The 27,109-nt window shown below is 41.1% G+C and overlaps 1 protein-coding gene across 1 annotated transcript; it reads left to right on the plus strand.

Annotated features, from left to right (window-relative positions):
• ODR4 (odr-4 GPCR localization factor homolog) lies at positions 1–27,109 on the plus strand. The gene is made up of 14 exons (XM_038757735.1): positions 1–38; positions 2,564–2,692; positions 3,426–3,560; positions 4,379–4,474; positions 5,991–6,097; positions 7,142–7,178; positions 7,997–8,137; positions 8,786–8,881; positions 9,310–9,378; positions 10,930–11,058; positions 12,936–13,032; positions 17,097–17,282; positions 24,456–24,566; positions 25,734–27,109. Exons 2-14 carry the CDS (start codon positions 2,594–2,596, stop codon positions 25,799–25,801), a joined length of 1,371 nt encoding a protein of 456 aa, XP_038613663.1. The 5' UTR covers positions 1–38; positions 2,564–2,593; the 3' UTR covers positions 25,802–27,109.

Here is a 27,109-nt window from a genome sequence, read left to right on the forward strand (position 1 = left end):
TGACCTGCCCAAAGCCACACAGCTGACAAGCGGCAGAGGTAGGATCAGAACCCACGACCTCCGACTCCCAAGCCCGGGCTCTTGCCCCTGAGCCACGCTGCTTCTCTATAGTTCTGTTTATTTTATAAATGATGTGTATATATCTATAATCCTATTTCTTTATATCGATGCTACTGATGCCTGTCTCCTTGTTTTGTCGTCTGTCTCACCCTTCTAGACTGTGAGTCCGTTCTTGGGTAGTCCGTTGTTCTATTCGTTACCAAAAAGTACTTCCCAAGCGCTTAGTCCAGTGCTCTGCACACAGTAGGTGCTCTTTACATACGACTGAATGAATGAGTCTGTATATATGTATATATGTTTGTACATATTTATTACTCTATTTATTTTACTTGTACATATCTATTCTATTTATTTTATTTTGTTAGTATGTTTGGTTTTGTTCTCTGTCTCCCCCTTTTAGACTGTGAGCCCACTGTTGGGTAGGGACTGTCTCTATATGTTGCCAATTTGTACTTCCCCAGCGCTTAGTACAGTGCTCTGCACATAGTAAGCGCTCAATAAGTACGATTGATGATGATGATGATGATGAGTCAGAGTTTCGTGGGTTCGAATCCTGCCTCTGCTGCTGTGTGACCCTGGGTAAGCGGCTTTCCTTTTCTCGGCCTCAGTTACCTCATCGGGAAAACGGACATTAAGACTGGGACCCTCACATGGGACAAGCGCTTAGAACAGTGCTTGGCATATAGTAAGCGCTTGACAAATACCATAATTATTAGTATCATTATGTTGACTTGTGTATTCAGTACAGTGCTGTGCACAGAGTAAGAGCTCAATAAATGCGATTGAATACATGAATATTTGTTGGTCGGTTATTTATGTATTTGTATTAAAGTCTGCTCCCTCCCGGCCAGGCTGTAAGCTTATTGTGGACAGGGAATGTTTCTGTTATTGTTGTTATTTTTGATAGCATCTGTTGAGCGCTTCCTGTGTGCAAAGCACTGTACTAAGCGCTTGGGAGAGTACACTATAACACCAAACACATTGCCTGCTCACAGCAAGCTCCCACTCTTCCCAAGCACTGAGCATAGGGCCTTGCGCACAGTAAGCGCTCAGTAAATTGCAATTGAGTGATTGCCTCTTTGCCGTTACTCGTTACCTCTTTTATTAAGCACCTACTACGTGCCAGGCGCTGTACAAAGAGCCGGGCTAAATACAAGCTCAGCAGGTTGGACACGGTCCATGTTCCACAGGGGACTCCCCATTTTAAAAGATGAGTTAGCTGAGGCCCAGCGAAGTGACTTGCCCAAGGTCACACAGAAGTGTGGGGCAGGATTAGAACCCAGGTCCTCCTGGCTCCCGGGCCTGTGCTCTATCCACTAGGCAATACTGCTGCTCATCGCAGACAAGCAGAGTGGCGTAGTGGAAATCAGTGGTCTTTACCGGGTGCGGAGCACTGTACTAAGCGCCTGGGAGAGTACTATTCAACAATTCCTCTTCAATATTCCCTTCTCTAGCTTGCCTGACAGGTGACTGTGGGCAAGTCACTTAACTTCACTGTGCCTCGGTTTCTTCCTCTGTAAAATGGATGTTAAATACCTTTTCCTCCTCCTCCTCCACACACTGAAAGTCCCGTGTGTTATGGAGATTGTGTCCGTTCTGATTACTCTGTGTCTGCTCCAACACTTAGCATAGCACTTGCTACATAGTAAGTGTTTCTAACAAATACCAGCTATTAATCCACATTCTCAGCTCTTGTGTCACAGCTGACAGGTAACTAGACTCTGGACCATCTTCTGACACTACAGATTACGTGGACAGCCGTACTGTTTCTTCCTCACTGACGCACACCCTCACAGCCTTCACCAACTTTTCCAAAAGTGCAATTCAATCCTGAAGCCTCCGGCTTCTCAGCCATCTCCTTCCCTAATCCCTGATGATCTTTCCAACTACTTTGTTAGTAAAATTGAAGCCATCAGCCATGAACTTTCCCAAGTCTCCCGGCTCAATTGCTACTTACTCATCTCTCTCCTATATCCCAGCTCACTCTAAATCTACCCCTGTACCTCTGACCCTATCCCATCTCTCCTCCTAAAATCTCTTATTCCCACTCCCTTCCCTCACTTCTGGTTTCCACCTCCCACTCTCTGTTGGTTCTGCACCCTCTGCCTTCAAAGCCACCTACATCTCCCCTATCCAAAAAAAAAAAAAAAGGCTTCCTCTGGGTCTCACCGCATCCTCCAGCTTATTGTCCTATCTTCCTGCTTCCATTCCTCATCAAACTCCTAGAACTGGTCATATGCAACTGCCTTCATTTTCTTTATACCAACTCCGTCCTTGACGTTCTGCAATCCTGATATGACTATTCTGTCAAGTAAGCACTGTAACTAGTAAGAAAAAGTCTTGGTCTTTACGGAGATGCTTTTCTTTCAGGATGGACCAGTAAAACATGCATTCTCGTCGTACTGTATTTCCTACAAATGTGTATTGTTTTCCCGACCCTACTCCGGATAGCGTTTTAGCGTTTAGTCATCCGAGGGCTAAAACGTTTTTCCTCATTTAACAGGTTGAAATTCGCAGAAAGAAACATTGAATAATGGGACGAAGCTACATTGTAGATGAAACCGTTGGCCAGTACCTTTTAAATTTTGACGCTAAGGAGAAGGCTTATATTTCTGGCCTTTTAATAGGACAGGTAAGCATACTTCTGTGTTTTTAATGCTTCGGTTACCCTACGTGTACAGCGAAAGTCACTTGCCTCTTTCACTTAAAGAATCACATACCGTATCTTTAGGGTTTGTTAGAAAAGAAGCCTTGCCTGTCCCCCACTCCTGTGGGACTGGGGGCTCCTCCATTTATTGATTTATATTAATGTCTGTCTCCCCCTCTAGACTGTAAAATTGTCGTGGGCAGGAAGCATGTTCGTTTATGGTTATAGTGTACTTTCCCAGCGCTTGGTACCGTGATTTGCCCACAGTAAGCACTCAGTAAATGTGATTGAATGAGTGAATGAAAGTACTGTTCAAGAGGAGGTGTTAAGGACTATGATTAGGAAGTGTGTTTCCCTCGTGACTAGTTCATCTTTCATTTAATGGTACTTGTAAAGCGCTTACCATATGTCAAACACTGTTTTAAACCCTCAAGTAGATGCAAGCAAATCAGGTTGGACACAGCCTCTGTCCCACATGGGGCTCACAGTCTAAGTAGGAGGGAGTAGGATTTAATCTCCATTTTACAGATGGGGGTACTGAGGCACCGAGACGTGAAGTGACTCGGAGCCGGGATTAGAACCCGGGTCCTCTGATTCCCAGGCTCTTTCCAGTGGGCCACCCTATCTTCTGAGCAGAACCGGGAGTAGACAGCCGAAACAGAGCAACCCATCTGTCTAGTAGCACTCAGATGATTGTTTTCCCGTCTGGTTTTTGCAGTCTTCTTCGCAAAGGGACTATGTGCTTCTAGCCACTCGAACACCGCCCAAGGAAGAGCAAAATGAAAGTGCAAAACAGGCCCAATCCACGTTGGCTGACCTGGATGAAGAATGGGCTTCAGCGCACGCCAATCAGGTTCAACTCTCCTAGAAAACGTGTACCCCTTCACCGTCTACTCGACTAATATCCGCACCGCGATTTGTATTTTTCACCTTAGATTTAAAAAGTATTTGCGTGTAGGTTTTTAAAACGTTCGCTCGTAAAGAGTAAAAAGCAGCCAAGTGCTTTAAGATATAGCTCAGTTAAATTTGAAAGTAGTTGAGAAACTGGAAGAATCTCAGATACATCACAAAAAATGGGAACAGAGCTGAAATCAGCCTCTGTTTACCGCTAGGTCTGTTGATAAGTTTCCAGGGAGGACCAAAAATAGAATTAGTTTAGAAATGTGTTTTTGTCATTTTGAACTGGTGCATAGAAAATTCTTAGTATTTCCTTCAAAAGATGGCACCGAATCTCTTCTAGGTTTCCTTGAATCTTAGATATGTGATATTTTTAATTTGATGCACTGGGAAATACTTACCCAACTTCCCCATGGCATCTGTATATCAAATCACAATTTAGTTACGGCATTTGCTAAGCACTTACTATGCATTAAGCAGCTGGGTAAATACAAGAAAGTCATATCAGAATGCCGTGTGCAGCTCACAATCTAAAAGGGAAGAAGCACAGGTATCGTCCCCATTGTACAAATAGGAAACTGAGGCACAGGGAGGTTAAGTGACTTGTTGAAGGTCACACAGCAAGTCAGTGGCAAAACTGGAACCGTTTTTCCCTAGACCCATACTCTTTCCATTAAGCAACACTGCCTCTGGAAGAAAGAAGCTCTTTTAGCTCTTTAAACAGTATCATCAAGAAAAGTATTGAGACTAAAATGCTCTATTTCTATTTTTTAGGTGTCTAGAATGCTGCCTGGAGGACTCCTGGTTCTTGGAGTATTTATTCTTACTGCTCCAGAGCTGGCAAAGGATGTTCAAAACGTTATTCGCAGAGTAAGTACATGAATTGTACTCTCCCAAGCGTACAGTGCTTTGCACACAGTAAGAATTCAATAAATATGAATGAATGAAAGGTGTAGTCTTATGGGGAACTATGTAACCTCTTATATGAGGTTCTTATCCATATTTAAACCAAACTCTCAACATTATATCTACCAGTATGGTAGGATGTCACTGGGTCTGTTCGGACATTCATTCAATAGCATTTAGTGAGTACCTACAGAGGGTGTTTTAGAGAGTATAATAAAAGTAAAGTCAGTGTCTGCCCTCAGGGAGTTTACGATCTAATTGGGGAGATTTTAGAGATGACCAAAACTTTAAAAAATAAAAAACAGTTCTGGAACGCTCCTCCATACTTACTACATTGATCATTACGCTCCCTGTTTGGATAGACATTGGTCAGTCAGTCAATAATAACACCCAAGTGTGAAGTAGTAGGGTACCAATACTGGAAAGAGCGTTGGGTCCTGGTGTTTGTTCGGAGACTTCCTACTGTTGAAAGGAAAGACAGCGATGGCCTTCATAAAACGTGTCCCTTAGAGCGCCGATGAATCCTGTCTCAGTGATGCTAACCGTTGGGCCCTTCTCCCTGCCATGCTGGAAACAGCAGCCTAATCTGAGGGAAATCAGGCAAGTTGGGCCTGCTGTCCGGTGTTGTCACCGGACTCTCGTCCAGGTGGAGCCTGCATGAGTATAAAAGTCCCTGAGTAGTCCTGTAACAGAATTAAAGCAGTTATTTCCTCCTCCATCATCTCTGCTGGTATCTTTCCAGGGTAATGACGTCTTATTCCATTAGGCCGTAAAGTCCTCTGGTGAACTGGGAGCTCCTTGAGGGAACCTGAGGGAATTCAGTTTACTAAATCTATTGTACTCTTACTCAGTATTACTAATTGATGTCTTTGGTAAACATAAATGACCATCATGGTAGATTTTTTTTCAGGGCTTGAGGTGGAGTTGGGAAGGATCAGGAAAGCGTGGATCCTGGGATTTCCATTACATCATTCCCATTTGAGTGACTGCTGGGAATCATTCAGTCAATCATATTTAGTCAATCGTATTTATTGAGCACTTACTGTGTGCGGAGCACTGTGTGAAGTGCTTGGGAGAGGACAATTTAACAAACAGACACATTTCCTGCCCACAGTAAGCCTACAGTCTAGAGGGACTGGTAGATGAGAAAACGTAAAGGCAGAGGCACCTCCTTGGAGTTGTATACATTGACTTTTGTTCTGCTTACCCATCTACAAATTGTGCAGCGCACTTCCAAATTGCTTATCTTCGAAGTTGTGGAAATTGTTTTGAAATGCATACATTTAAACAAGGTGATTCATGTTTAACCTATGTTTAAGGAAAATGAACTAGAACTAAAAGTAGAGTCAAAATACAATGGAAAGCGATAAGAAGCACTGTTTTACTTTTTTATAGTTTTAAAATCTGTAAAACTCTTTTTTGAGACTCAGTGTGCAGAAGAAAACTTTTTTAATTCGTATTTTTTTGTTTTTGGCCTTAGCTAATTTTCTCGGTGGAAAAGTCAATCAGTAAAACGAGGCTGTGGAATCTCTCAGAAGGGGAGGTCACAGAACGAGTGGCACTTCACATTTGCTCTTCTTCCAAAAAGTATCCTTTGAGGAACAGTTGTTTAGAAAATTCATTGCTAAGGGAAAATGTTTGCATGTATTTCTTCAAAACTGTATTCAAACGAAATTAATCCTGAAGTACTTAGCCCCAAATAACACTTCAACACTTGAAAAAAATAATGTATTTGTCTCTATCAAAATGTTACAGAAACTTCCATTTTTGTACTCAAAGGTACATAAGAAATGCGTGAATGGAAGAAACGCATTTGTCTTCGATAAAACTGGGGTCAATAATTAAAATGATTCAAAAAATCAATTTGTGACTATATAGAACGCCTGGAAAAGTGAAAGCCAAACATGTTTTCCATTAATGAAACACAGAATCTATTTTCAGGCTTTCCTTCATTGAGAAGCTGTGTGGCCTAACGGAAGAAGCATGAGCTTGGGAGTCAGAAGACCTGGATTCTAATCCATACTCTTCCACCTGGCTGCCGTGTGACCTTGGGAAAATCACTTACCTTTTTGGTGCCTCAATTTCCTCATCTGTAAAATGGGGATTCAATCCTTGTTCTCCCTCCTACTTAAACTCTGAACCCCATGTTGGACAGGAACTGTGCCTGACCTGATTATCTTGTATCCACCCGAGGGTTTAATACAGCGTTTGGCATGTAGTAAGCACTTAACCAAAAAAGCCCACAATTATTTGTTGCTGCACCTAATGCCCTCATACAAACAAAAAAACATGCTCTGTAGCTTTTAGTCCAGTTATCAAACAGTGAAAATGCTCATTCTGCACTTAAACTTCCCAGAATGTATAGTATGTTTGGTACTGTCTTTTCCCCTTCATTGACTTGTGTTTAATAATTTGATGTTAGATGGAAAACTGCTATCAGGTACTCCTATGTGCTATGAATATTAGATGTATTTGCATCTGAACCATTCATGTTTTCTATATCCGGATTTTCTGTTGTTTACCAGGGAGTTAGTTGGGTAGTTCGTTAAGTAATGTTCATTGAGAAATCCCATTTTCTCTTTAGTGCCAGTAACCACATGCTTCATTTTACACATTCCTTAATTAATGAAGAATACTTTGTCGAACTTATGATATCCAAGATCCAAAGGTAAGAAAAACTCTCTTCTTTCAAAAATATCTTCAGTGCTAATACTTGTAAATAAACCAGGCACACTAGTTGTTAGGTTAAATAAAGTATTTACATGGTTTAATTTTCACTTTTTACAATTCTATTAAGATTTGAGAATAAGTGACAGTTACCTTCACCCAGGGCTCTCAGATAAATCTCTTACAGTCTCAGATCATTCCATATTGGATTGACCCCTGCTCTTTCTCATGCTCAGTGTCAGTAAACCACTTTGTTGCCCTCCTTAAAATCTGAGGAATGTGGAAATCCGTAGCATTGGTCATATGTCCTTTGGAAATACCTTTGCTGTTTTCCCTCAAGTTTGAGGAAGAGACGCTAAGATCCAAGATTCCAAGCAGCAATACCAGTTCATGTAGAAAAATGAACAGTTCTGGGCAGATGCAGAAACATCTAGCCTCTAGCTTCAGCTCTGACTCTGGTGACTGGAATACTCTGTAAACCAAACATTTATGCCCACCAGCTTCAAATATTGCCGTTGCCGGTTATAATGCCCTTAACATTTTTTAAGGGAAAAAAAAGATGTTTCCCTCTCTGACTTCGTTTAACAATTAACTATTTTTTGTTTAGATGTCAGTTGGAATTTTATGCACTGTTGATTACCCTTTCCTTTTTCGGTCTATTTAATACCTCTTGCTAAGGAGATTTGGCAATATAGTCTCACATAGAGGATAGAATTCATAAACGGGAATGTGGAATCTTAGATCAGCTCTTTGAACCAGTCATTGATCCTTTTATTCTGAAGTGCATCTATTTCTTTTTTCTCCCACTCCCCTTTAAAGAGTTCTGCTAAACCAGCAGAGTGGAAATATCAGAATGGGCTGTCCAGTTCGTGGCTTTCTTTAGAGTGTACAATTCACGTTAATATCCACGTTCCACTTTCTTCTACGTCTGCCACGTACACGCTTGAGAAAAACACAAAGGTATGGAGTAAACAAGCATATCTTATTGCTTAGTAATGGTTTCTATTGCTTAATAATAGTTTCTTCAACACTGTGTATGTCCAGGACATTAGAAGACAAGAGGAAAAGATTGATAAAATGTGAATAAGCCCTTCTATATCCACTTCAGCTTCCAGTTCCCTTGTATTCTTCCCCCAAAATATCCTTTCCTTCTATTTCCCTCATTCCGTCTCCACTACTGTTTTTTCTAATTTGTATTTAACCCTCTTCTCTCTCCATTACACTTCACTATTTTGAAACATCTCTTGCAACTAGGGAATTTTTCACAGCTCCTTGCTATGTTCCCAAATTGTCAGTTTTCAAGGGAGTGAATAACTGAGTGATTCTGTGTTTGTCTCCAGGAATACCCTTGTGATCTGTTAATGCTAGCGCTGTCTGTTGGTTTGGTCGGAAGAAGGTGAAGGAGTCATCTGTTCAGTAGGGTTAGAAGTAAATAAAATTGGGGAGAACTGTCCACCTAATTTGTTGTTAAATCTGAAGAGTTTTCTAGTATTTTGTAGAACATGAGAGGGAAACTCATCCAATTAAAGATAGAATAATTGAATTGACCTTACCTAGAGTATCTGTTATGTTCTAGTTTTTTATATTTTGCTTTTTTTTTTTTAACAGAATGGACTTTTACGTTGGGCAAAGCAAATAGAAAGTGGTGTATTTTTAATCAACGGGCAGGTTAAAGAGGAAGACTGTAATCTCTTAGAAGGACAGGTGAGTTCAAAGTAATGCGACTTTGTTATGATGAAATCTGAAGTTTTATTTTAAAAAGTTACAGTTGCCTGAAAGGATGTATCCGGGGATAGATAACTGAAAATCCTTTCAATAGCTCTCTATGTTCCTAACAGCCTATTCAGTGAGGTTGAGGTGAACACTGAGGGCATTATTCCTAGCCTTGAAATCTATGTTTTTGCATCCTGAATCAGTTTATTGGTATTTATTGAGTACTTATTGGGTGCAGAGCACTATACTCAGTACTTGAAGCCTCACAGAGTGATTACTAGTGATTACGCCCCTCTCCTTGGGTCCCTGTTTACCTCAGTCTTTCCTCAGGTGACCTGGAGGCTTTATCCTAAAAGAATAGTCAATGCTTTCTTATACTTGATGCTTTCAGCTACCTCCAATCTCTTTCTCTCTTTCAGAAAAAGCCTTCTAGAGGAACTACTCAATCCAGTAGCCAAACCTTTGATGTCCAGGTTCTCACCCCACTGGTAAATGTTAGAAAATACTGTTAAACCCAAGTACGGTGTTTCTGAAATTATTGATTATGGCTTAAAGTGTCAAGTCTTAGCTTTCCTGTTTGGTTTCTAAGATGTTTATTAGTCAATCATTCGTATTTATTAAGCACTTACTGTGTGCAGAGCGTTGTATTCAGCACTTGGGAAAGTGCAGTATAACAGAGTCAGCAGACACATTCCCTGCCCACAATGAGCTCACATTCTAGAGGGGGAGACAGACATTGATATAAATAAATGCATTACGGATATGTAGAGTCAACAACTCACAGCAGTATTATCCTTCTGCAGTAAGGTGCTCCAGTGTTTCTCAAGTGCTGGAGGCCTGGGGAAGGGCACTGTAATGTAAATAATCTGGCCACTCCACCAGCTCTTCCCTTGGTCTTATCTGTCTGGAGAGATTTGGGAAGTGAGGGAAATCACATAGCTGCCAGGATCGGGCCTTGAATTGTCCGGGACAGAGAGGAGGGGTGCCTGCCCTTACGACTTTAAAGGGAGTCTCAAGCGGGATGGGGGCGGAGATGGCCACCCTAGCCCAGCTCAGCTTGTCGTGACTATAATACCGTCCCCTGGCCTCAAGCAAGAAGTGGTGTTTCCATGACTGCTGCATCTTCCGTAGAGTACTAGGCTAGGTGAAACTCGATTGCCTCCTTGAAGTGGCCAAGCCCCCTGCCAATTTTGCAGAGGACTACTGCTCTCCTCCTAGTCTCTCAGGGCTCCCCTCCCTCAGTCTCTTGCTCCTCCTGCGCCTCAGCGTGAACTAACAACAGATCACGTGGCTGTAGTGACGCCTCCAGTGTAATTCTTGATAGGGATGCAAGCCTCAGCTACGTGCCAAAGATTTGAAAATATTAAAGTGTCCAATCAGAAATAAAACAGCTCTCCCAACCAGTATTTTTACTATTTGTCCTGAGCTCAACCAAGGCAAGAAGAGAAGGGTAGTATAGGGAGAGAGTAGTAGTATATTTTGTCGTTGCCCTTTAGCTGTAGACCAACCTCTCTCATCTGCCCTTAGTCCAGCGCTTCGCACACAGTAAACACATGATAAGTACGACTGAATGAATGAGTACCTGTAAAAAAGCAAGACAAAACGTGACAAGTGCAATTTGGTTTTCCTGTCCATATGGAAGGCAGAAACTCATGAATAGTAAAAAAAATCAGATGAAAAATAATTAGGATTGTTAAGGAATATTTTTAAAAAGCAGTTCCGTTTAACAATAATGCCACGTTTTGACCACATTTTAATTTCTGTAATTCTTTTGATATGTTTATCAGCAAGAGTGCATTACTAGAAAATAGATCCATACTGGCCTTTCTTGCAAGGAAAAAAAAATGTGAGATTTCAAGTTACATTATGAATGTCGAGCATAAAACAGCACTTTGAAAAGTAAATATCTTTCTGATAATAAATCTTCCATTATGGCAGGAGAAACTTGACCTTCATAAAATGCCCTTAGGCAAATTATTTTTATAAATGGTTATCGTGACTCTCCAGGTAATGCTGTTTGAAATATATTTGTCTTTCAGTTGCAGAGTTCAAGTAATAGATCCACGGCTACAGTTCAGGTCTGCAGTGGTTCCGTCAACCTCAAGGGAGATGTAAAATGTAGAGCTTACGTTCACAGCAACAAGCCCAAGGTCAAAGAGGCTGTGCAGGTACTGTGTAATTTATTTTATTTTGTTAGTATGTTTGGTTTTGTTCTCTGTCTTCCCCTTTTAGACTGTGAGCGCACTGTTGGGTAGGGACTGTCTCTATATGTTGCCAATTTGTACTTCCCAAGCGCTTAGTACAGTGCTCTGCACATAGTAAGCGCTCAATAAATACGATTGATGATGATGATGTAATAATATAATAGTAATGATGGCATTTGTTAAGCGCTTACTCTGTACAAAGCACTGTTCTAAGCGCCGGGGAGTAGACAAGGTGATCAGGTTATCCCATGTGGGGCTCACAGTCTTAATCCCCACTTTACAGATGAGGTAACTGAGGCCCAGAGAAGTTAAATGACTTGCCCGAAGTCACACAGCTGACAAGTGGCGGAGCCGGGATTTGAACCCGTGACCTCCGACTCCAAAACCCGTGCTCTTTCCACTGAGCCACGCTTACTATTCAACGGAGAATTTACTTTAATAGCATTTCTCCTCCTAGAGATAATAGCTATGGTATATCTTAAGTGTTGACAACGTACCAAGCACTGGGGTAGTTACAAGATAAACACAGGATTCACAGCCTAAGTAGGAGGGAGCGCAGGTATTGAGTTCCCATTTGGGGGATCAGGGAACTGAGGCATTAAGTGACTTTTTTATTGAGCATTTAGTGTGTGCAGAGCACTGTACTAGCTTTAGTAGTTTGTTGTTGTTTCTGTGGGACTGCCGACTTGGTGGTGGCTTCTGACCGGCTAGGTGGTTGACCTGAGCAGCCAGGGATCAAGGAGTACAGTGCTCTGCACACAGTAAGCGCTCAATAAATACGATTGATGATGATGAGTGTGGGGAGCAGAGTGTTCCTGCCAGCCTGACATGTCAGGGAGTCAAGAATGGGATGATCAAAGAGTCCTGAGACATATATGTAGTCTGCAGGGAACTTGGATTAATGAGCTTTTAAAAACAATGGAAGAAAACTGCACATTTTTGAATATTTTCCTTGGGAGGATTGCTGAAGTCAGGAACCCTTGGACAGCCACACCCCATAAAGAAATGTAAAGCAAAAATGTGCTTTTTGCTTGTGATTGTCGATTTAAAGCAATAGCGAGTGTCTCATATATATAGATGAGAAACAGTGTGGCCTAGTGGAAAGAGCTCAGGCCTAGAAGTCAGAGGACATGGGGGTTCCAGTCCCACCTCTGCCACTCACCTGCCGTATGACCTTGGGCAAGTCACTTAACTTCTCTGTGCCTCAGTTCCCTCGTCTGCAAAATGGGGATTCAGTGCCCGTTCTCCTACAGTGGGAGTCCCAGGGGGGTCATGACGATCTTGTATCTACCTTAGTACAGTGCTTGGTATTTTGAAAGCCCTTAACAAATACCACAATTGTTATCATTATTATTGGTATTTGTTATAGATATAATATGTGTGTGTGCTCATGGAAGGAGTGAGGAGATCATCAAGGGAAAGAGGGATGGAGAGAGTGGGAATGGAGGAGAGAGAGACAGCCTTTGCGTCTAGGCTAGACATGGGCTGACAATGAAAGCAGTATATTTCTCCTCCTTTAAAATGTCCTTATGTACTTGTCAGGCTTCAAATTTCTTAGCCCAGAGCTTTTTCACGTATTTTGGGTTCTCTACGAAGATTCAAAGTTACATGCCTTTTTTGTAATTCCCCCAAATTTCCAAAGAATTAATGTGTGTCCTAGATGATTTGACTTAATCGCATTCACACTCTTAAATATATTTCATGAGATATGACTACTTTATAGAAACATAAAATTTCTTGAATTAACAGTTTCTAAATCTTACAAGTATCTTTGTGCAGTCTTTCCCATAAGGCACACTGAGGTTTCTAACTTGATTCCTATTTGCATTTTCCCTTAACAGGCACTGAAGAGAGACATACTGAACACGGTTTCCGATCGCAGTCACATATTGTTTGAAGATCTGCTTATGACTGAAACCCCAGCCAAAAAATATATGAGTATGAATCAAAAGTAAATTTTTTTTGCTTTTTGTAGGTTAGCACTTTCAGTTGACCCAGCACCCTTAAAGAAACAGGATTCTGTGGACTCGAGGGTTGGAAACAAAAGTTCTCTTTGCAGATATTAATTTGTGAAACCTCTCCAAGTCTGCAGGAAGTTGCTTGGAATTTCCTCCACCTTCGAATCTGCCAGAGCACCACAATCTGAATCTTCAAAGCCCCCTTAAAAATTCCACTTTCCCCAGGAAACCTTCCCTGATCAATTTGCCTGTACGTGAAACTGTGTCAACTGAACCCCAATCCTTAGCACTGATACATTTCTATCCATCCTCAGCCCTTCACCTGTATATTCAATTTAGTCAGCTATTTAATCCTGGCATATTCGTACTATTATCCCATGCATCCTTGCCTTCTTCTTCCTCCCACTCTTTTAATCAATCAGTCAATCGTTTTTATTGAGTAATTACTGTGTGCAGAGCACTGTACTAAGTGCTTCGGAGACTACAGTATACCAGACGCATTCCCTGCCCACAAGGAGCTTACAGTCTAGATTTGAAAGGAATCAAAATATGCCCGTCTTCCACACTACATTATAAACTTACTGAGTACAGGAAATGGGTGTTTGCTTCTGGTGTACTGTTCTAAGTGCTTAGAACCATGTTCTGCATTCAGGGGCACAGTTCATTTCATTGATTTGCAAGTGTTTTGGACAGGTGAAGTGTATTTAGTCACTACTGCGTAACTACATTCCCAGGGGAGTAAGCGGGGAAGAGTACCTCTGAGACGGAGGCAATTTATTGGTGAAAAACCGTGGCCTAGCAGAAGGAACACTCTGCCTGGAAGTCAGAGAACCTGGGTTCCAATCCGTTTCCTCCACCTACCTGCTCTGTGACCTTGGACCAGTCACTTAACTTCTTTGCCTCTGCTCCCTCATCTGCAAAATAGGGATTAAGACCGTGAGCCTTATGTGGGACACAGGCTCAACCCGATTATCTTGTTTCTACCCCAGCATTTAGTAGAAGGCCGTGGCTCAGAATAAACGCTTAACAAATACTATTTAAAACAAAAATGAAGAAAAACAGTGGGTTCCCAGGACACCACATCAAGGATCAAAAAGCTGTAATCCATTGTCCCACAGTTTTCACTGGATGCCATTCGATGCTATTTACCCAGTATTAAGATATTTTATTTTGTATTTTAACTTTTTCAAAAGAAATCAAGAATACCTGGCAGTGCCTCCTAGTGAGATGTAACCATCAAAAAAATGATCCCAACCAATCAATCATACTTACTGTGCACTTACTGTGTGCAGAGCACTGTACTAAGTGCTTGGAAGAGTACAGCACAACAATATATCCCTGCCCACAAAGAGCTAACACAAATAGCCATTTGTTCCTGATCACAGTGTGTGAACATAAGTATGAATAATTAAACACAATCAGTTGTATTTATTGAGCGCCTACCGTGAGCAGAGTTCTATACTAAACATGTGGGAGAGTAGAGTAGAATAGAGTTTGTAGACATGATCCCTGCCCACAAAGATCGTACACAGTCCTGGGGGGAGAGACAGACGTTAAAGTAAATTACAGAAATGGGAAATGGCAGAGTGTCAGGATCTGTACGTAAGTGCTGTAGCTTTTAGACTGTGAGCCCACTGTTGGGTAGGGACTGTCTCTACATGTTGCCAACTTGTACTTCCCAAGCGCTTAGTGCAGTGCTCTGCACACAGTAAGCGCTCAATAAATACGATTGATTGATTGAATATCAAGTGCTTAGGCGGTGATACAGGAGGGAGGGTGAGTGAGGGAAATGAGCACTTAGAGAAGGCCACTTGGAGGCGATTCATTGACTCAGATTGTATTTATTGAGCGCTTACTGTGTACAAAGCGCTGTACTAGAAGTGATTTTACGAGGGCTCTGGAGGTGTGGAGTGGTAAACTCTCAGATATGAAGTGGGAGGGAGTTCCAGATCAGAAGGAAGACGGGGCAGAGGGTCAGTGGTGGGATAGATGGGATCGAGGTACAGAGAGTAAATTGGCATTAGGGGAGTGGAGTGTTTTAGTAGGAAATCAGTGTGGTAAGTAAGGTTAGGAGGGGGCGAGCTGATTGAGAGCCATAGAGCTAATGGTAAGGAGTTTCTGTTTGATGCCGGCGTGGATGGGCAGTCATCTATTTGCAGTACGAGGATCTTTCAGCTAGGAGGCAAACTTGTTAAAGAATAAAATGGAATTCCTTGTCCTTAGACAGAAGCTAAATATTGGGTAGGTCTAGCCTACAAATCTCTCTCTAAAATTTTTAGAAAATATTTGAGGTTAGGATGATTCCTATGACACCTTGCTTAAAGGTAAAACAATTTCATTTAAAATCCAAATCCACATTCAGGATTCATCTAGAAGTCATATCTTGCCAACGTTAATTTTGCCGTTTCCTCGTAGTTGTGCTCCTTGCATTTTCTTCACCCAGTGGTAGAAAAAAGGCAGAATTATATTCATTTCTTTCACCTTTTTAGGTAAAAAAAGAATTTAAGAAACAAAAGTAGTAAATTGATGAGGGTTCACGTGATTAGATATTTGCAGACTCAGTCAATCTGTGGTATTTATTGAATGGTTATTATGTGCTGAACACTGTACTGAGCACTTGGGAAAGTACATTCCAACGGAGTTCTTAGGCATGATCCCTGCCCTCAAGAAGCTAGTAGTCTTCTGAAGCCTGTAGTCTGCCAGGGAAGACAGACGTTAAAACATTCATTCATTCAGTCGTATTTATTGAGCGCTTACTGTGTGCAAAGCACTGTACTAAGGGCTTACAGAATTACAAAATTACAATTAGAATTACAAAATTACAGACTTACAGAAAACAAATTACACAGTGGCGAAATGGCAGAATGTAAGGATACGTACTTGATGCTGTGGGGCTCAGGGTGAAGTGAATATCAAGTGTTATAGGGTTACAGATCCAAGCACGTAGGTCACACAAGGGAGAATGAGTTGGGAAGATGAGGGCTTAGTTAGGGAAGGCCTCTCAGGGGAGATGTGATTTTAATAGAGTTTTAAAGGTGGAGAGAGCGGTTGTCTGTCGGATATGAAGGGGGTATTTCAGGACAGAAGGAGGATGTGGGCAAGTGGTTGACAGTGGGATAGACGAGACTGAGGTATAGTGAGTAGGTTGATGGAAGAGGAGTGAAGTGTGTGGGGCTGTTTGGTAGTCGGAGATCAGCAAAGTAAGGTTGGACGGGGTGGGCTGATTGCCTGCCTTCAAGCCTATGGTAAGAAGTTTCCATTTGATTCAGAGGTGGATGGGCAATCCTGAATGTTTTTGAAGAGGAGTCAGAGGTCACGGGTTCAAATCCCCACTCTGCCAATTGTCAGCTGTGTGACTTTGGGCAAGTCACTTAACTTCTCTGGGCCTCGGTTGCCTCATCTGTAAAATGGAGATTGACTGTGAGCCCCCCGTGGGACAACCTGATGACCTTGTAACCTCCCCAGAGCTTAGAACAGTGCTGTGCACATAGTAAGCGTTCAATAAATGCCATCATTATTATAAGAGGGAAAGATACGGACAAGACTCTCTGAACTCTTTTTAATAAAAATAATAATAATAATAATGATGGCATTTATTAAGCGCTTACTATGTGCAAAGCACTGTTCTAAACGCTGGAGTAAGCGCTTTTAGAAAAGCGATCGGGGTAGCAGAACGCAGTGTAGCCGGAAAAGGGGACAGGCAGGAGGCAGGGAGGCCACTGAGGAGGCTGATGCAGTGGTCAAGGCATAATAGTGGTTACTGCCAAGATCAGCACGGTAGCCCTTATAGTCATGATATAAACAGTATGAACCAATATTTGCATATTTTGGGGGAAATGGGCAATTTCTGTAAAGATAAAGCACAAAAGTTGTTGGAATTCATAATTCTATTTTTTTCATAACATGCAAAATTAGAAAAATAGCATTTTTCATGAATGCTTTGGATCCTTTATATGAAGCAGTGCTGTCATGGATAAGGTTGTGTTTTTATAAACCAATGAAATTCTCGTTTACTTAGCTTTGCCTCGTCTTGTCAACATCCAGATTCTGAAAAGGAGTTTCATTCCCTGCCTCACCGTGTCTTCGTCCCCATTCCTGGATCGAGTGTCATGCTGTGTGATTACAAATTTGGAGATGAGTCAACGGTGGCAATCCAGGAGCATTTTGAGGAAATGTTAGATCGGTCCATTCGAATGGAGGATTTGGAAATTGCAGAAGAAATGAACACAGGTAATGCTAACGAGATTTTTTACACCCCAGACTAGACCGCATAAGGATTATGAAATTTATAGCTCCGTCATAGGGAACAGAAATAAGACCTGATCAAATTAGTCATTTTAGAAAGGTATTTAAATCATGTTTTAGGTTGTAGGCATCAACCTGTCCTGCCCTTCTCAGAGGATTTTTTTCAAGCAAAGTCAGTAAAATATTGGTTTGTACCGAAACTTTTCTCTGGGTGGTAGGATCATTGTGGACAGGGAGTGCATCTACTAATTCTGTTGTATTTTATTCTCCCAAAAGGTTAGTGCAGTGCTCTGCTTATGATAAGCACTCAATGCCATTGATTGATTGATTGATTTTTAGAATGCAGCTTGAAATGAGTTAATGTTGAATAGGTGGAAATCTACTGCTTTCTTACTGCAAGAAGTTGCTTGTGACTCAGGTATCTCAATGTTAGTGTTTAGCTCTATCAAATTATACTTGCCCATGTGATCATTTATAGACTCAATCCTTTCTTCCACAAGCGGCAACTTCCTGAAGGTTAGGCCTCCCATGACTTTGTGTTTTAAAAAGGTCCAGAAAGAGAAGTACCACAGACCAAGCCCAGGGACGAGCTAAAAATCACAACACTGGAGCATCAAAAGCCACTCTAGAGACATCCAAGAAGGAGAGTTAAAAAAAACAAAAGCCAAGAATGAAGAGAGAGGGAGACAAATACACACAGTCCTAAACTCAGAATATGATGGGCTGTTTTGTCTTGCAAGCCAACATTCAAACCTCCTTGGACACAGAGCTTAAGGGACTGAGGAGAAGAGGAATCTTGAGCAGGGAATCCTCTCCAAGAATATGTTTCCCGGGATTAATCAATCGATGAATCAACGGTATTTATTGAGCGCTTACAGTGTGCAGAGCACTGTACGAAGCACAATATAATAGAGTTGATAGGTATGTTCCGTGCCCACAACAAGATTACAGTGTAGAGGATTAATTAACCAATAAATTCACCTGTAGTTGAATCTTCATTTTTTGTCCACTCTGCTTCTGGCCCATCTCCCAGACAGCAATGAAGAGCTGTATAAGGAAATGCAGTGGGGGTGAAATGAGTAGATTTCTCCTCAAACCAGGGCCCAACTTGACAGTAAATGTGGTCAAGGCTCTGTAACTAATGGTGCTACCCACACTTTCCTTATTCCTTATTGTGATGTCACGTGATAATAGGTGGGGGCAGTGGAAATATTATTCATCCATTTAGGCACGTCACTAGATAAGGCATTTGGCTACTTTAAAAAATATCACCAAACCCAGAGGGTGCTATCTCTACCCTGAACACACAGCATGTTGCAAGTTGTTGGCATAAAAGAGACTTATCTCTGTCCCACTAATATCTCTTCTACCGAAAATGACAGGGGCTGAGCTTCCTATTCCACTTCAACTTTCTGAAATCCAAAAATAAACCTATTGGGTGAGCAGTGACTATTGGGTGAGTTCAGTCCAACAACCCTTCATAGCCCCTTCCCACAGAGAAGAGGTTTATTTTTATTAGCCATTCCTCACAGAGGCTGTATGAGCTTGTCAGAGGTGTTAGACTGTTGAGGAATGTCCTCGCTGTCACACAGAAAACCAGTGCCGGTGTCAGTATTAGTAGATCTCCCTGCACTTTTTTCTCACAAAGTTATGCTACCTTTCACGTGCCAAGTACCTCTCTAGTTCAATAACAGCATGTCTTTTGGGTATGTGCAAAACAGACCTCCCCACTCCTGATTCCAGGCCCCTTAGACCTCCCTAAGCCTCCCAGAGTACTTCTATTTTGGTCACCCCATATCTAGGCAAAATATTAAATGTATTTCAGTCTAGAGCCCATTTTCCACACAAATGGAATCTTCAGTGTGTATATATATCTTCCGCCTAATGGAAGCAAACTAAAAAGTACATACTTTCCAGGAGAAAAGAGATAAAGTAAAAGAGGTGAGAAAACACCACACTTGAATGTCAAGGCATATTTCTTTAGGGGTAATTTAAACCCAGCCCATGTACTTCACCCCTCTAGTGCCAGCTTGTCCACTGTACTTTGATCTCATCTATTATCACTGACCTCTTGCCCATATCCATTCTGTGGCTATCCCTTCATATATAATAGACCACCACTCTCCCCACTTTCAGCCAATCAATCATATTTATTGAGCACTTACTGTTTGTAAAGCACTGTGCTAAGGCCTTGGACTATAACAGACTTGGTAGACATAATAATAATAATTATTATTATTGTGTTATTTGTTAAGTGCTTCCTGTGTACCAGGCACCGTACTAAGCACTGGGGTAGATACAAGATAATCGGGCTGGGCACAGTCCCTGTCTCACTTAGGACTCCCTGTCTCAATCCCCATTTTACAGATGAAGTAACTGAGGCACAGAGAAGTTAATGACTTGCCCGAGGTCACACAGCAGACAGGTGCCAGAGCTGGGATTAGAACCCAGGTCCTTTGACTCCCGGGCCCGATCTCTACCCATTAGGGCACACAGCCCACAATCGATTGATTGATCGACATTGTCTGAAATGTGTAATTCTTTTCAACTAGCAAGATTATCAATTTCTAAGGCTACAGGACATAAGCACAGGAATTTACATAGGGCAACTGCAATGACTATATTTAGTTTTTAATTTTTAAACTAATTCCAAAATGCAAGTCACATATTTATATATATATATATATATATATATATTTAACTTTAAATAATAACAATAATAATAATGATAGCATTTATTAAGTGCTTACTATATATGTATATATGTGTACATATTTATTACTCTATTTTACTTGTACATATCTATTCTATTTATTTTATTTTGTTAGTATGTTTGGTTTTGTTCTCTGCCTCCCTCTTTTATACTGTGAACCCACTGTTGGGTAGGGACTGTCTCTATATGTTGCCAACTTGTACTTCCCAAGCGCTTAGTACAGTGCTCTGCACATAGTAAGCGCTCAATAAATACGATTGATTGATTACTATGTGCAAAGCACTGTTCTAAGCGCTGGAGAGGTTACAAGGTGATCAGGTTGTCCCACGGGGGGCTCACAGTCTTAATCCCCATTTTACAGATGAGGTAACTGAGGCCCAGAGAAGTTAAATGACTTGCCCAAAGTCACACAGCTGACAATTGGCAGAGCTGGGATTTGAACCCATGACCTCTGACTCCAAAGCCCAGGCTCTTTCTACTGAGCCACGCTGCTTCTCATTAACTTATGATTGCGGAACATATTTGGAGAAAATTGATTTAAAAAAAAACAAACAGTCATTTAAGGAATTAGTGAACCTTCAAATTATTTTATTCACTTTTCAAGACAATGACAAATTATTTGTACAAGTGATTGGTTTTGGAAACACTATTGAAAATAAGAATGTTCAAATTCATATTTAGCCTGCCATGTAAAGAGATAGAGCAAATTCTTGGGAAAGATAAACGATTTAACAGTGGTTTTGACCCCCAAATTTATAATCAGATCGTTGAAATCTTAAAGATCCATTATTCATTTTCCTGTCATTTCCATAATTAAGAAAATAAATCATTTAAAACTCTTAAGCATAAATTATTTTTCTTTAATTTTATTCAATTTCTTCATTATTCATCTGTTGCTATGGTGTGTGTTCCTCTTCTTCCACACCCCCCTAGTATTTACTGAATGGGGTGTGACCGGATTATAGTATTTAATTCAAAAGAGTCTTGTTACCATGGTGAGTCATGTAATTTTTAGATTTGGTGATTCCCAAACTGGCTCTCTGAGTGGAGACCACCCAATTTCTAGTTTTCTGAAGTTTCACTGCTCCAGGTGCAGTGCTAATTAGAATGAGTACTATCCTTATTTTAAAGTTTAAAGGAAATTGCTTCAAATGAGTAATTTTTGATGTTTGAGTGACTGGCAAATGGAAGTTTTAAGACTATCACGCTTAACTTTAAATAGATGATATAGGTAGGTTTCAAGGTAGGTACTTAGAGCCTTAGAGCAGGGTCCCAAGGTAATGGGGTATGTAGAGAACTGGAAAGTTCCTGAATGTGACCAGCCCCCTAAGGGGTAATATTGTATGTTTTTATTTAATTGCTCTGCATAATATGACTAAAGGTTTTCTAAGAGATGAAGTGAGTTTTGACAGTCCTCGCTAGCCTGCGGGCCACTGACTCACATTGAGTGTAACACACTTGACCCTAAGATGCACGCCTCATTATTTTCTTCAACTGGCACCTGTCCTCAGTTTCCAGACCTCAGAGGCCCACTCCGCATAACAATAATACTAATTATGGTATTTGTTAAGTGCTTACTATGTACCAGGCACTGTACTAAGCGCTGGGGTGAATTCGGGCAAATCGGGTTGGACACAGTCCCTGTCCCACTTGGGGCTCACAGTCTCAATCCCCATTTTACAGACGAGGCTGAGGGCCCGAGAAGTGAAGTGACTTGTCCAAGGTCAGCAGGCAAGCGGCGGAGGCAGGATTAGAACCCATGACCTAACTCCTAGGCCTGTGCTTTGTCCAGTATATCACACTCCTTCTCCTCCAAACGCTCACCCCCTTTCCCCACCCAGCTTCTCAAAGACTTGTTACTTTGACTCATTCTCCATTAGTCAGGCCAGCGTTTTTCTGTCCCCAGGAATAACAGCCACTGAGATTTTCAAAGATTTGATCCTCTTAGGTGCTTGACTACTATTTAAACGATCCCTTATTTTCTCTGTTTGTTACGGTATTTGTTAAGTGCTTATCACGTATCAAGCGGTGCTCTTAGAGCTGGGGTAGATACAAGTTAATTAGGTTGGCCACAGTCCCTGTCCCACATAATAATGATAATAGTGATGGCATTTGTGAAGCGCTTACTCTGTTCAGAGCACTGTTCTAAGCGCTGGAATAATGGTGGTATTTGTTTAGCGCTTACTATGTGCAGAGCACTGTTCTAAGCGCTGGGGAGGTTACAAGGTGATGAGGTGGTCCCACGGGGGGCTCACAGTCTTCATCCCCATTTTCCAGATGAGGTAACTGGGGCCCAGAGAAGTGAAGTGACTTGCCCAAGGTCACACAGCTGACAAGTGGCGGAGCCGGGATTAGAACCCACGACCTCCGACTCCAAAGCCCGGGCTCTTTCCCCTGAGCCACGCTGCTTCCAGTTCAGTAGGAAGGAGACTAGGTATTGAATTCCCATTTTACAGTTGAGGAAACTGAGGCACAGAGAAGTAAAGCGACTTGCCCAAGGTCACCTAACAGACATAGAGACAGCAGTAGAGCCAGGATTAGAATCCAGGCCTTCTGACTCCCATGTTCATGTGCTTTCCACTAGGCTAGGCTGTTTCCATGTCTTGTGGACCCAGCTTGCCAGGCAGTTGGTTATGTTTTGCAGAGCCTGCTTCCTGAAATATTATATTTATTTTGTGATTTAATGGATGAGAATAATTCATTTCTTTAAATGACTCATTTAAGGTGGGGGTGCCTCTGGCTTTAGAACTGCTATCAGCGAGTCTCAAAACTGACATTGGCTAACCGTTGCATTCCAGAGTCTCTTATTATGGTTGGAGTGAAGTACAAGGGGACTCACCTTTTCCCTTTCCAAATTTAGTGTAACTCACTTTTGCCAAACAGAGTCAATTTTCATTAGCTAATAGGGCAGAAATGAAGTTTTACTTCATTTGCAATTGATTATTTTTACTGGAGGTTTGTATTTTTCATTACATTGATCCCGAAAAATGGATAATATTTAAGGTGAGCTATTCTAGCCGTATGGTATTAACTATAGAAAATCTCATCAATTTGAAATGGATAATTTGAAAAATGGATATTTAAGGTGAGCTATTCTAGCCTTATAGTATTAACTATAGAAAATCTCACTAATTGGAAATGGATAATTTGAAAAAGGGATATTTAAGGTGAGCTATTCTAGCCTTATAGTATTAACTATAGAAAATCTCATTAATTTGAAATTCAAAAAACAACCAAAAAACCGTAACGGGACACGTTGACTACACCAGCCCCCTTTAATTTGAAATGCCGGAGAACTGAGTACGTAAAATGATTTCTCCAGACAACTTGCAAATCGTCCCGACTGATTGTTAATAATGAAGAATGGTTAGCTGGCTTTGACAAAATTACTTTGATCTTCTCCTTATTTTCTCATACCATTGAAAAGAGACCAAATTTTACCTTCAATTAAAATATTCAAACTTGAGATGAAACAAAACAATTTGAACAGAAAAATCCTTCCTGGGCACTGGGCTTCAAATTCTGGTCATTTGAATGAACTTAATTTTAAATAAAAGATATTAAAATAGCAATAGAAATTTTTTATATAGTTGTATTTTTAATATTTCAAGAGCTTATTGGCAGAGGCAATGTAGCTCAATGTGTCTGCTTCATTTCTCTGAGGAAGGCAGACGTCTCACGTCCCTTTTGGCTCCAGATTTAGCAGTAACCTAGGCCAGAGGAAAGTGTGGACAGGTGGAGTATTTTTTGCTCACCTATCAGCCTTCCAAGCTTTTCTAATAATAATAATAATGATGATGATGGTGTCTGTTAAGCGCTTACAATGTGCCAGGTTCTGTATTATCCATTGGGGTGGATACAAGCAAATTGGGTTGGACCCAATCCCCGTCCCATAAGGAGCTCACAGTCTCAATCTCCGTTTTACAGATGAGGGAACTGAGGCCCAGAGAAGTGAAGTGACTTGCCCAAGGTCACACAGCAGCCAAGTGGCGCAGCTAGGATTAGAACCCATGACCTGAATCCCAGGCCCATGCTCTAACCAATAGGCCACGCTGCTTCTCTCCCCTCACATCTCTTCCCTACCCAGCTCAGGCTTGGTGGAGACTGCCTGAAAGCCAAGGAAGCTTACCTTGCTGCTGCCCAGTGGGAAAATTTACAATCCCAACCAATTTAAGTTTAACTATTTGTACCATTCTACACTCATTAAGAGCCTACTACACGAGTCAGGTTGGAAGAGTGATTCATTTTAAAACTGCTTTATCGCCCTCAGATTTTCTATCTTTACTCATAAGAGTATGAAAGCCAAATGTTACAGTTCTTCATCCGATGTACTAGACATGAAGTGCCTATCTTTTTCCCCTATTGTAAGATCTAATTCTGAAAGAGTAGTTATTTTCTTTCTTGCAAATATACAACTTAAATAATTGACCTTTTCTCTTCTCTAGCCAGTTTACATTTGAGTGCAACAAGAAGTATCGATCCCGACAATACAGATGAAGAGCAACCTAAGCAACTGAAAAAAGGGATGACAGCTTCAAAGTTCCAGAAAAATATAGGTATGCCTCCTGTTGTCATTTTATTGTTCGTGGCACAAAAAAGACGCTGTGAATCCGGGTTTATTAATTATGTCTACTCTGATCCATCATGATTTGAAGGGTACATATCAAATCTTGTTGGGTTGGGGGTTTTTTGGTCAGTTTTTTCAGGACTTCATGTGTTTTCTAATGGATGCTGCCCCTTAGACTTATTTTTTTCTTGCCTGAAAACATTAAGCACCATTGTCTTCTCTTGTCTTATGCTGTCGAGTCGTCTCTGACCCATAGCGACTCCATGGACGCCCACTCTCCATCTGCAATCGTTCTGGTAGTGGACCCGTAGAGTTTTCTTTTTAAAAATGCAGAAGTGGTTTATCACTGCCTTCTTCCACGCATTAAACTTGAGTGTCCACCCTCAACTCTCTCCCATGCTGCTGCTGCCCAGCGTGGGTGAGTTTTGACTTGTAGCAGATTGCCTTCCACTCCCTAGCCACTCGTCAAGCTAGGAATGGAGTGGGTCCATTCCTCTGCTTAACTCTCCCTCCCGTAGCCAGGACTAGTAGTAGTGTGGAGTAGAGTTTCCAATAGCAGTAATGGAAACTCTCCAGGTGCTGGTAAGCACCTTTAAGTGCCCATTATTTTAATGTAAGAAATAGAGCACTAGAATAAGAGCAGAAGACGTAGGTTCTAATTTTGACTCTGCCACATTTGCCAAGTCACCTAGCATCTCTGTGCTCTAGATTTCCAATCCTAATGAATTTTTGGTAGAGAGACTTTTCGGTGATGGAGGTTTCAGCACTTTTGTACACATCCTAAACTCTAGTCCCCTTATCTATAATTTATTTTAACATCTGTCTCCCCCTCTGGACTGGCAATGTGGCTACCACCTCATTTGTATTGTTCTCTCCCAAAGCGCTTTCTACAAGCACTCTGCACAGAGTCCTGAATAAGTACCATAAGTGGATCTGAAGAGAGCAAAATATTGAACAAGTCTTATTTACGGCAGTTGTGTGAGAAGCCACATGACCTCACCTTAGACTTTATCTTGAATTTTATGATTCAAAATAGGTGTCATGCTAGTATTTGAGCAAACGTTCAAACTGCTGACCAGGCCTGCTTCCACAACCCTAAGGAACAACCATAGATTCCCACATATTCACTCTCTGTTTCCATTTTGTCTGATTTTAGGTGTGGCAGTAGCAACAGCAGTCGCCGTCTTTGCAGTCGGCTTCTCCTTTCATTACTTCAGTGATTAGACTGAAGCACAAGAAACTTGTTAATCATCGTGGGAATCTTGACCAGTGTTCCTGTGCCAACTCTGAAACTGCAGGGTGACTTCTTGGTTTAACGTTTTTGCAGTCAGAAGTCATGCCGTGAATATCTGTTAGATGCGTCTCTGACTCGTAGTGAAACATCGAGCTGCCTTGTTTAGGCATGTGAACGTTGTAGGTGGGTCAAATTTTCAAAAATAATGTTGTCAATCAAGTTCCAAATTACATGTAAGGTTACATTTTTCAGAATGATTTTTTTAAATGATCTTTGATACTAATTGTCACATGGTAATGTATTACAAATATTTTTTTTCAGTATCGAATGGCAAAATTAAGAACTATGCTCCTCGTTATAGTGATCCTACTATTTGAATATCTTCCCAAATATGTAAAATATATATACATGCGCTAAAAATAATTCAGTGAATGGTTTTCTCTGCTACGCTACACAGTGATACTATTAAGTGGTATGGGTTGTGGAAATTCTGTTTAGAACTATTGTAATCAATGTATCAGTATAAATTGCGTACACATGGAAAAACTATAAACAAAGAAAAGTGGTCTTTTTGTTTTGTAACAAATCAGCTGTAGATGTCTTTCGCTTTCAAAATAGCAGTGGGTAGGAAGCCAGAAGACCTCATTTCTTTTTCCCTCACTGACACAGGTATGGTTTTAATTTATCTATTATAGAATCTCTGCGTGCTTTTGAAAAACTGAATTGTGGAAAACACTGCAGATGTAATGTTTTGAATAATTTACCAGCAGTTGGAACACAAACCATGGTTAATGAACATCTGCCCCTCTGCCATGTTCTCAATTCTAAGCTTTTGACCCTGCCTCGTCACTCTGTGGTTTGTCGTTGAGAATAACCAATTGCTTGCTATTAAAAGCTTCCTCGCTCTCCTGCCTCAAGTGTTCAGTTTAAAAATGTAAACTTTGGTTTGTGTACAATTTGGAGGGCATTTAATCAATCTTGAGATAGCTCTGCTGTCTTGCCCCCACGTAGGACTCTCAGAATAAGCGGCAGCGAGGGCAGGTATTTAACCCCTACTGAACTGATGAGGAAACTGGGACACAGGAGTTAAGTCACTTGCTGTTCATTTTAAATGATTAAGCATTCTCTATTTCTAAGGTAAAATAACTGAAGACAGTATTGATCTGGGTTTATATTGAAGGCTAAAGATCATTTATAAGCGCAGGAAGTTGTTTAGAGTTATTTGAACACTAAATGTAATATGACTAAAGCTAGGATTTTCTCATTACCCCAGAGCTACAGAAAAATAAAACACTGTG

This window comes from Tachyglossus aculeatus, chromosome 16 (assembly GCF_015852505.1).
Source record: "Tachyglossus aculeatus isolate mTacAcu1 chromosome 16, mTacAcu1.pri, whole genome shotgun sequence".
Taxonomy (NCBI): Eukaryota; Metazoa; Chordata; class Mammalia; order Monotremata; family Tachyglossidae; genus Tachyglossus; species Tachyglossus aculeatus.

Excerpts from the sequence above, each read along its gene's own strand:
- ODR4 (XM_038757735.1), top strand. The coding sequence starts at position 2,594 with ATGGGACGAAGCTACATTGTAGATGAAACCGTTGGCCAGTACCTTTTA. Across the intron at positions 9,379-10,929 it reads TCCAGGTTCTCACCCCACTG|TTGCAGAGTTCAAGTAATAG; the intron begins GTAAATGTTAGA and ends TTTGTCTTTCAG. Across the intron at positions 17,283-24,455 it reads TGCAGAAGAAATGAACACAG|CCAGTTTACATTTGAGTGCA; the intron begins GTAATGCTAACG and ends TCTCTTCTCTAG.